The 11177-nt window shown below is 43.2% G+C and overlaps 1 protein-coding gene across 1 annotated transcript in view; it reads right to left on the reverse strand.

The window, feature by feature from the left end:
• Nucleotides 1–9439, reverse strand: part of LOC149328892 (uncharacterized) — a 71384-nt gene extending 61945 nt beyond the window's left edge. Inside the window, exons 1-3 of the mRNA XM_089559130.1 lie at nucleotides 8875–9439; nucleotides 5532–5579; nucleotides 2977–3075 (exon numbers count right to left, since the gene is read on the reverse strand). Of these exons, the coding sequence (XP_089415256.1) occupies nucleotides 2977–3075; nucleotides 5532–5579; nucleotides 8875–9003 (276 nt within the window). The 5' untranslated portion in view covers nucleotides 9004–9439. The remainder of the gene's footprint in view (nucleotides 1–2976; nucleotides 3076–5531; nucleotides 5580–8874) is intronic.
• Nucleotides 9440–11177: the final 1738 nt, after the last annotated feature.

Raw genomic sequence — 11177 nt, forward strand, 5'->3', positions numbered from 1 at the left:
TTACTTTCTGGAATTCTTTCTGCAAATATATTTTATTTAGAAGCCGCATGGTGGCTCAGTGGATACGGCACTCGCCTGCCGACCCGAAAGACGCAGGTTCGATCTCGGCCGTGGCGGTCGCATTTCAGTAGAGGCGAAATGCCAGATGCCCATGTAATGTGCGAGCTTTAGTCGCTTTGTGGTGTTAAACCCCCTAAGCCATAAACGACAGATTCATTTGACACTACTTTCTCAGAAATTAATGAGATCAGCGAATGATTGTTAACAAGAACTTCAAATACACACGTCTGGCAAGCAATCATCAGCCTAAAAGCAATGAAATTTTAAAACAAAGCCGTCACATGAAATTTAATCTTGGTAGCCATAATGAATTGTTGTTTAAGGCAAAATTAGCAAAGCTGGCATACTGTCGTTGCCTTAAATTATGAAAATAATCGCGGTAAACTGCATCTTCGTCGTAACAATGCTCTCATGAGGCCAACAAGTGCTCCTGAATTCCTAACTTGGACAAGAAAACGGTGCGAAATGTTCATTGGAACATCAGAAGTGAATAGAATGTTCTAATAATGTTAAAAACAGCGGGAAATAAAGGACAAAGAAGAGAAACAACCCGCACAGCTGCGTTGTCTGTGCCGAGTTTCACTCTGATTTCGATATTCATCATGAACCAACTGGCCCAACAATTCTCCCTTTTGCGGTAGAATGTTCTGTTTTAACTACATTTCCAGCGCACATTTTGTTTAATTCGTGCAAGTCTTTGAATGACGAAAATAAAGTAACCATCTATGAAACGTAATATTGCACGACTTAGAATGACTAATGTTCGCAAATAATGGTGTACTGTACTCAACTGCCACATGAAGTAAGAAAACATTAAGGCCGGAAAGTTGACTCTGCCTTGTGATTGCGAGATGACAGGATTAAACTTTTTAAAAACGTAAGATTGCTACGATGTCAACCGTAAGCTTGGAAGTCACACGGAGACAGGAGTTTTTGTGTTAAAAGAAAAACAGGCCTTTTTTATACTACTTGAAGCAGGAGGAAAATATTTTCAGAGAAATGTGCTTGATGACCAAGTCCGCTTTTGGAGATCCCTTTAATTAAGTTTATTTATTGCTTACTGATATAAATTTACCACCATTTTTCACTAGCCTCCTCTGTAAAATGGTTGCTTCTAGAATTGTACTGAAAGAAAAGTTTTCACTGGTAGTATTTTGCCTTATTCTTTAACAGGTAAATGGAGCACTACTGGAAAAGAACTTATACCATGACAGCGAGCGGAAGGCATCTGTTTATATAAATCCACTGGAAGACGGCTTGGAAATCGTATGTATCTATTCTTCATCAGACGTGCAACATAATTAAACATTACTTTGTCATTTTTGTGGCACTAAGATCATAAGTAGCTTCCTTGCCAGAGATTTCCTTAGCAAAAACATGTCAAACACTCTCGAACAAAAGTTTTGAAAATTGTATTATTTTAAGATATTCTCATGGAAATGTTAAAGGCAATGGTTCATTCTTCTGATATGTAGCGAAATCTTAAAACCGTTTCCATCGATCGCATCGTACAATTAAGGCTGCCTAGAAAACCGATGGGGAATGCTTTTGATGACAGCAAGAACCGTAATAGAAAAAAAGTACAACACTTCTGTGCGGTGATCTACGAATATAATGATTGTTATGGTGAAATTTGATATGAAAAAATTTTGTTCATAAATGGCTTCCAGCTCAAAAATGCTTCCGTCCAGAATCGCGAGGTATGAGAAAAGGTACTTGCGCCTAGAATTGCTAAACAAAGGTGCCGAGGGCAATTGGTAGCTTCAGCTGTTTGTGCATTTCGGGCGATTTCAATTTCAAATTTCTACAAAACGCCAAGCGGAAAATACAGAATACGCCCTCTACGAGAATAAACGAGAGCGGAGGCGGATGAACCAGTTCAAGGTATAAATTTTGCTATGCTAACAACTAATAAGAGCGGCACATCAAACGAAGTTTAAGACATATTCCTAGCGCGAACTTCACTAGCTGAAAAAATTGGTTCTTAATGCCTGCTAGATGTTTCTGCCCCTTGTTTGTTTTGATTCTAAATTTCCGTACGAAGTTTTTACCATACAACTCTTTTAGATATTTGTTTTTTGTTGTTGTTGTAAGAAAACAAGATTACTGACATGTATGTAGTCACTCTCCTCATTAAGAAAAGAGCATTAACGTAAACGCCTGCTTACACATTATATAGAGGAGAACTTCAGGGACATTCCATTTCTTTATTTTTACTGCTATTTGATAAAGAGTGAAAACAAAAGAACTTTATTTGTTAAACCAGGTTTCTATCGCTAGAATGGGGTCTCCTGCTTGTTCACACCAACGCAAAAGTTTCCTAATGCCCTTTAGGTGTTCCTCAATGGAACTCTCACCCCTATTGAAAATATTGAGCGTGAATTCTGCGTGCCTATCTTTGCGTGTTTATTGCCACGCAAAATGCGACGATTGAACGAGGTCGCAGAACGCGAGACATATTTCACATAATTTGCGCAAGCTGAGCAAGCTCGCAAATGCGAGACATCTCTCACATAAGTGCGCAAGCCGCGTAAGGCTCGTACAGCAGGAGACATCCTCGCGTAATATGCGCAAGCCGGGTGAGGCTTCCAGAATGTCCGAGAGCCAAGGGTGAGTCCCAGAATGTTCAAGAGCCGAGTCTGGCTCACAGAGCACTAGACAGTGTCTAATGGAGTTACCATCATGATGCCGATAATACCTTGCATGGCTGCAAGGCTCCTACATCACTGCTCAACACGGTACGCTAATGTACTGCATTAAGGCCTCCTCATCTGTCTGTCACTGCCTCATTCAGCATGCATGTTGTGAGATAACAAACTTTGCAGAAACGGTGCTTCGTGGGATGGCTCTCATGTGTGTAGCATGCTTGCAAAAGGACATAGATAAGGTCACCTTAACTGGCTTTATTAATGCCACATCCCTCATGATGGGTGCCACACAGTGGCTAAACAATTTCTTCAGTTTCTCCAAGTCCAGCAGGTTGGAGTCTTGATACAGGTTCTCACTATGCAGCACCTGCGAAAAGGTAGGAGTATATGCAAAAAAATTCAGTTAATCTGTTTTCTGGAAATTCCAGAAAAGGGCACAAGTACTTCTTCCATTAATGAACTAACGATGATTTCGAAAAGTTTCAGGTTTGAAATACAGACACTGGAAAACCCGACTCAAGCACGCAGACTGCTCAGCATCAAACCTGCACAAAATCTAATAACCGTGTCACACAGGCATTTTGAAGGCTTTCAAATGGCTATTAACTCAGTGGCACTTGAATACAGCTAAATGGGCATTTCCAATAGCCACTGAGTCCCTAGAACAGTGTGAACATCTATTATTATTTTGAGGCTTTTCAGTGGTAGAAATTTGCACTCAGACATGGAGCACTCGCAACTATACACTAAGCAATAAAATCAAAGCAATTTAATCGCTGAAAGAATACTCAACATGAAATTTACAACTTATTTGACTAAAAAAAAGAAGGCTAGCCACAAAACACTGCAGCAAGCATATTATCACTGTTGCCAATAGCACAAAAACAATGAATACCACCTTTTCAAAACTGTGTGAGCGCTACAACAGCTTCCCAGCAAAATTATCAACTGTGACAGTGGCGCCACAGCAGCTTGGTGCGAGATGATGAAATATCTCTACGGCGATCAAGTATTCTGTGTAGCAGCGGCATAACTCCCGAGTTGAAGTGCAAATCTCAAAGCTCAATCTCCCACCTCAACTGTTATCTTTAAATACATATTTAAATTCATTGGAGCGTGCTGCAGAAGTAGGTCGTCAGATCCTTCGAGAGGATACCTGCAAGGTATCTCAGGAGACGAAAGGTCTGATGAAGAAACGCCAAAGCATGAGGACGTCTAACTTCAGAGATAGAATAGAACTAGGAGAGCTATCGAAGTTATTTATAAGTGCAAGGTAGCCAACATAAGAAAGTTTAACATGGAGAAAACCTAGCATGCTCTAAAGCATGGAGGTAGCCTAAAATCAGTGAAGAGAAAACTAATCACAGGTAAAAACCAGATGTATGCGCTAAAAGACAAAGAGGGCAATGTCATAAGCAATATGGATAAGATAGTTAAAGTAGCCGAAGAGTTCTGCACAAATCTCTACAGTAGTGAATGTAACCAGAACGTTACGGAGAGAGGCAGTAGAGCATAGCAATGGGACATCCCGCCAGTAACGAGGGAGGAAGTAAAGAAAACCTTAGGAGCAATGCAAAGGGGTAAAGCAGCTGGTGAGGATCAGATAACAGCAGATTTGTTGAAGGACGGAGGAGAGATTGTGCTAGAGAAACTAGCCACCCTGTACACGCTTGCCTCGTGACCACGAGCATATCAGGAGCTTGGAAGAATGCGAACATTATTTTAATTCATAAGAAAGAAGATGTCAAGGACTTGAAGATTTACAGACCGATCAGCTTACTATCCATTGTCTACAAGGTATTTACTAAGGTAATCACTAATAGAGTCAGGACAACCTTCAAATTCAGTCAACCAAATGATCAGGCAGGCTTTCGTAAAGGATACTCAACAAGAGACCACATTCATGCAATCAATCAGGTGATAGAGAAATGGGCAGAATACAACCAGCCCCTATATATAGCCTTCATTGACTACCAGACAGCAATTGACTCGGTGGAACCACAGCTGTCATGCAGGCATTGTGGAATCAGGGTGTAGAAGAATGTTATGTGAAAATATTGGAAGACATTTATAACGACTGCACAGCTACCATAGTTTTGATTGAGAGGACATAGTAGTAGCGCTTAAAAAACAAGGACGACAGGGTAGAGAAAGACGGCACAGTTGATGTCTAGCGTCTGTGCTGTCTTTCTCTACCCTGTCGTCCTTCTTTTTTAAGCGCTACTACTATGTCCTCTCAATCTAAACACCAACTAGCCCAGCTGTCTTCCTTAAATACCATAGTTCTCCATAAGGTCAGCAATAAAATTCCTCTATATTCCGAGTTTTCTAACACCACCATCATTTTTTGGCACCGTGACCATATCATACAAGAATGTGAGACCTACTGCATACCTAAAGAAAATATGTGTGTAAGCCAAGCATCAGCCGTTGTATGTAATAAGAAGTCTAAGTGAAAAAGATTCTATGTAAATTAGAGAAAGCCTTGCCATTTTTGTACTTCTGCTTCTATGACTGCTTGCTGGATTTTTTTCTTTAGTTGGAAGCATTCTTCCATCCCTTATCTCTATACACTATTCCTCTGCCAATTGACTGAGTAACCCAAATAGCAATTCCTCAGTAGGGAGGGGGCCTTCCACAGTGACCACACAGGGGCCTTCAAGTTCTTGCAGCAATCAAAACATCCCTTTGTAACACTGGCCTTGAATGCACCACTATACGTTTGTGGCAGGCCAAATACTTATACAATTTATGTTTTAAAACCACACAGAAATCCACAACTGCCATTATGAAAACAACCTAGTAATGTAACCATAAGCGTACCTGGCCAGCATGATCAGCATGGAAAGGCGCACAGCTTGTGTGCAGCTCCTAAAATGAAAGCAAATTCACATGATTAATTGCAATTTCCACAAAGACATTCTTGAAAAATCATGTTTTTGCACCACTCAGCCTCAAGCCTGCCTTGTTGCTCCAGCAGCAATGAGGCAAATCTGAGCACAGCTTGGGGTGAGCTGGTGGTATCACATTACGCACCTGACACTACATGCATCAATCCATTTGTATGATAGAATTTCAGAATGGCGAAAAGACACATACACAGGAAAAAATGGTGGGTGGATGAGATTAAGAAGTTTGTGGGGATACAGTGGCCGCAAGTGGCAAAGGACAGGGTTAGACATGGGAGAGTCCTTTGCCCTGCAGTGGGTGTAGTCAGGCTGCTGCTGCTGCTGATGATGATGATGACAGCCTGAGCACACCTACAAAGTAAAACTGTGATCTCGACCCAGCAGCACTTTACTGTGTTGAAAGAGAACAGGTACAATTGAATTACTGCATTACCTTGTTATTATCATTAAAAAGTACAGGGCTCTAAGGACTTCCTAATTTACATCGAAACGAATGGGTTACACTGAACTTTCACGGATTACACTAACAGGCACTGAAAATACAACACAGCTACCCAAGAGAATATTAGGCAGCCGCGCTAGCCTTCTTTTGCGCTATGCTACCTGATACCAGATTAAAATTCCAGAGCAATTTACTCATACTCTAGCACTGGGATACGTTATGCCCCAGACTGATGCAGCTGTCTTACTAAAGGCAGAGAAGCTTTCAGTGTGGGTCATGTGTGCTGTGGCGTGAACACATGCACAGCATCGCCTGCTACCATTCAAGTCCTCTGTGTACACAAATGCAGGTACAATAGAAAACCCACATCACAAATTTGGCTAGTCTGGTCGGCCAAGCATGGGCCAGCTGATAGCACGAAGCAGCAGGTGCGACACATACCATCATCATCAGCCTGACTAGGCCCACTGCAGGGCAAAGGACTCACCCATGTCTCCACATTAACCCTGTCCTTTGCTAGGTGTGGCCACCATATCCCCGCGAACTTCTTAATCTCATCCGCACATCTAACTTTCTGCCGCCCCCTGCTGTGCTTGCATTCTTTTGGAATCCACTCCGTTACCCTTAAGGACCAGCGGTTATGTTGCCTTCCCATTACAAGCCCCACCCAGGCCCATTTCTTCCTCTTAATTTCAAGTAGCATGTCATTAACCCGCGTTTGTTCCCTCACCCACTCCGCCCCCTTTTGGTCTCTTAATGTTAGACGTATCATTTTTCTTTCCATAGCTCACTTTGCTGTCCTTATCGTTTGGCACGTGTTTTTTTCTTTGTAATAAGGCATAAAGTATTATACACGGATTACCACACGGCATCCTCCTATGACCGCTAAATAATTTATAATCAAATTTCTTTCTCCTGCTGTATTTGTTTCGGTTTCGACAGCTGAATGATGGCTGTGACGTCAAAGCGAGGTTATTGGCCATGTGAGGCATGAAAAACTGCAATACAATTGGTACTTCTGGCTCTTAAGGAATGCTGGCGTACGCTGCAGCGAATTAAAATGATGAAGCAGCGATTATAAGTGCAGTTTTTCCACGCCTCACGTGACCTATAACCTCTCTTTGATGTCATAGCCATAGTCAAATTGTTCACCGAAACAGGATGGCAGAAAAAGTTGATTATAAATTATTTAGCGGTCTCACGCGAATACCAGATGGTGATTCATGCATAGTAGTGTCTTCCGCATCATTATAGAGAAGAAAACATGCCACCAAGATTAGGTGTCTATACTCTTTTAAGCTGAACTCTCTTCATTAGCCTCCACGTTTCTGCCCCAAAAGTGAGAAACATGCAGGCTAAAGAAAAGATTTCAGCTTAAGTACCAAAGTGGCTCTAATCACACGATGAAGCGGAAAAACTCTCGACACTTGAACAGAGAACAAATAGGAATTCCAACAAAATTTTAGATTCTAGTAAGGCTATCAAGCATTTCTGAATATTGTAAACTGCACTTTCACACATACAGTACGCATGTATGCCAAGCTCACATTCAGTAGCCCTGTTTACCGGCTGTAATTATCACGGTCTGAGCTCAGTTACAGATTTAAAACCAGCCAAAAGATGCAACACAGGAAAAGAGAAGAAAACAGGTTCGACTATCAATTGAATTTTTTGTGAAGGAAAAGAAGGCTCGCATAAAGATGCGCCACACATGACCCACACCAGCGAAAGGCAGGACAACAAATAACTGTCACTGATATACAAGCACGTCATCTAAAAGAGAAAATTCTTTCCGTTGAAGATTGACTAATGGCTTCGCTACTCATACAGCCGTTGCCTTGGAGATATGCATCAAACACCTTACAGATTTGTTTACCACTTCTATACACCACTGAAGTGTCACAGAAATCAGGCGTACACACTGATGGGTCATCTTATGATTTACACTCACGACATTGGCACTGTAGTGCCAGATTAGAAGCTGCCTTCCCCCTAACGAGTTAGTGCTCACTCAGGAACACATTAAAGACACCTGCACATATCCCTGAAGTAGTTTCTTGCACAAGCTAGCGGAATGTGATAAACCACTTCCTGCAAGTCCTGAACCTAGTTTTATGGGATACCATACTGCTATCCAGGTTTTTAACAGCAGCGCAAAGGCCATCAACACATTGATTGGCGCAAAAATTACATTTAAAAATTTTCCCGCCACTCGATTTGAACTCATGAAGTCTACACAAAGGACTCCATGATAACTGTTCTGAGGTGAATGGCAGTTCAGCCTAGCCTCTGGAATCTGCCAAAAAAAAACGGAGTCAGCGCATCGCAATTTGCTTCCGAAATCAGCCGGTGCTGATGAAAATTGTATGTTTTGCTTTCTCTGGCTTATAAAGCTCCACTTTCAGAAAAAGTGTCGTCTTTGTGGTTAGGATGCGGAACTTCATCATCACAGGTGAACTTCAGCTTGCCATCAGTGTCCCTTTAATGCCTCAAAGTTGAACAATAGCTCCATTCATGAGGAGGGCTGTGCATAAATTTCGACCACCAAAGATTCTTTAACATGCACTGACATTGCATAACACACGAGCAAATATGCATTTCGCCTTGTCGAAACGAAGCCACCACAATTCAATCCCGCGTCTTTGGGCTGTAGCCGAACACCAATGCAGTAGGCCACAGCAGCAGGTGAAAAACAAAAGAGAGCCCTTAATAGGCAACCTAACTTGGCAAAATCAACATAACGAGGGGTCACACAAGTAGCAGTGGACTAGGAAAATAAAAGCTACTTGTGTCGGAAGATGTCTTCAGTGTTTACCTCAAAAGCCTGCTTGCTTGCTGGGCATCCTAGCACCAAGTGAAAGGCTGGCACAGCTATACTGGACAGCTTGGAAGAGGCATTGCTGGTAAAGCTATGTGGAGATTGCTGCAAGGTAAAAAGACACATTTAACAGCAGCACAGTGCAAAAAATGGACTAGAATCAAGCATGTAAGGCAAAGTGCAAGGCACAAAAAGGAGCCGGTCGCAGAATGGAACACAACTGTTTAACCACATTTCGAAGTGGGCCAGGCAACAAGAAATTCATAACCACGGCAGTCATTCACAAGCTAGCCTCAGACGAGACATCACTTCCATATCGATATCCAGCATCGTTTCTACAATACATGCCACCATTCAAAAGAACAGACCCACAGCAGAACGATATTTTCAGTAGAAGGCTGGTTTGCTTCAAATTCTGCATGCGTCCCTCAATTTGAAATCTGGCATGATTAGCACTGATTTCACATTCTCACAGGTATGATGAATTAATAGTGCCAATTGCAGAAAAACCACACTTTTTCCTTTAACATCAAATAAGGTATTGGAGAGGTACCTCAGCATATTTAAGTCAAAGTCAGATTTATTTGCGCCATTGGTTATAATCATGAAACAATCAAGTTTATTCTTCGTACATATTAAAGGCTCAATTACCCTTAAATTTCACTGCAACTTCGGGATTTAGGGCAAATGGAGCTAGGGCACCTGTGTGCATTTTGCAATTGTTTGTACCTTTTCAGCTCCGAGCCAAAGTATGAAAAAGCGAATGCCAAAATAGAGGCGAAAAACTTCAGAGCAATTTGTTTTTATCTCACCGTTGTGCTATTCAAGGCTCGACTACACTGGCTAGGCTATAAGTACGAACGCAGCTGGATCATATGGAGCTTCGTACCTTAAATACACAATTTATAAAAGTACAAGTGAAATACAAGTGAAAGAGGAGGAAGCTCAATCCTAACGCATACAGCTGAATCGCAGTCTACGTAGTTAAACTGCTCGAGCGCTGTTACTTCAATTACAGCGTAACATGCGGCGAGAATGTAAAGCCCGGGCCGAAGATCTATTGGTGGGCACATATTCCATTCTCGGCGAGAGATGAATGGCAGTACGGCGGCAGTACGGCGGCAGTACGGCGCCGATATCGTGCACCCCACGATCGGATCAGCTGTGCATATTTGCATGGCATACTGACCATGACCGTGTGACCACTGACACTACACGCGCATTCATGCCCGTGTGCCGCCAGCAAACAACCTTTCAGCGCTGCGTGCTGCCGCGATAGGCACTGCGTCTTCGCGTCTCTGTACTAGCTGTGTTGACGTGGCCAGTTGTGCGCAAAGGCTTTGAAATAATGAACAGGTTCGAAGAAAATTAACTTACCCCCAAGATGCGAGATGTCACCCGGGTAGTGGTCTCCCACCAGCTGCTCCGCCATGGAGGAAATGAGCCCCACCGTCAGCATAGCGTTTCCAGTGAAGGCGCGCAAAGGACGACGCGCTATCCGTCGAGCCCGCTGACGCACGCTATAAACACAGGTTTACTCAGCACCTTACCACGTTTTCGTACATCGCACCAGCGAATTTCACTGCTGTCGGCACATCACATATCGGAAGAGTGACAAATGCTCATGCCAGCGATGGTTCATGCCCTCGGCACCACAAAGGACCATGAAAAACGTAGTAACGCTGACCGCCATGCTGTCCCTCCCCAGACGCTGCGTTCGTTGGCTAGCGCTTCGGCCAGTTCCGGCTTCCTTCGGCCCGTTTAGAAAGGCATCGCCTCCAGGCAATCCTCCAGGTCGTCTCTTTCGGGCTCTATGCTTTTGGGCAGTGCGATAGCAAAGGACTAAAACCAAATGAAACTTTCGTTACAAAAATAATTAAGTTCTTATGCACATATTAGCATTAAAAACTTGAGAAATTTGTGACGCATGGACGCATTAATATGCGTGTCGGTACATTCGTGCGTGCGTGCGTGCGTGCGTGCGTGTGTGCGTGCGTGAGTGGGCATGGTCTAGCGCGTTAAATCCAAAGCCTATCCGACATGCCAACGTTGCGACATGCTGCATGGTTTCTGAGATCACCGCCGTGAGCTTCGCTTGTTTTCTCGTGCTGCTGCTGGGCGGTCTTGCGCGCCGCTGTTACTGTGCTGGAATCGCAAAAGAAGAAGGATTACCGGTGTGTGCTGCCGGTGGGCGCGCTCTCATCCAAGAGTAGTAGCAGCTCCCAATTAAGCGATCCGTCGGGGCATATGTGCTATGGATGTCTGGTCGATAACGATAATGAGGTCAGCAGTGCGGTGCC

Source organism: Amblyomma mixtum, chromosome 9, assembly GCF_055824585.1.
Source record: "Amblyomma mixtum isolate Tamu chromosome 9, ASM5582458v1, whole genome shotgun sequence".
Taxonomy (NCBI): domain Eukaryota; kingdom Metazoa; phylum Arthropoda; class Arachnida; order Ixodida; family Ixodidae; genus Amblyomma; species Amblyomma mixtum.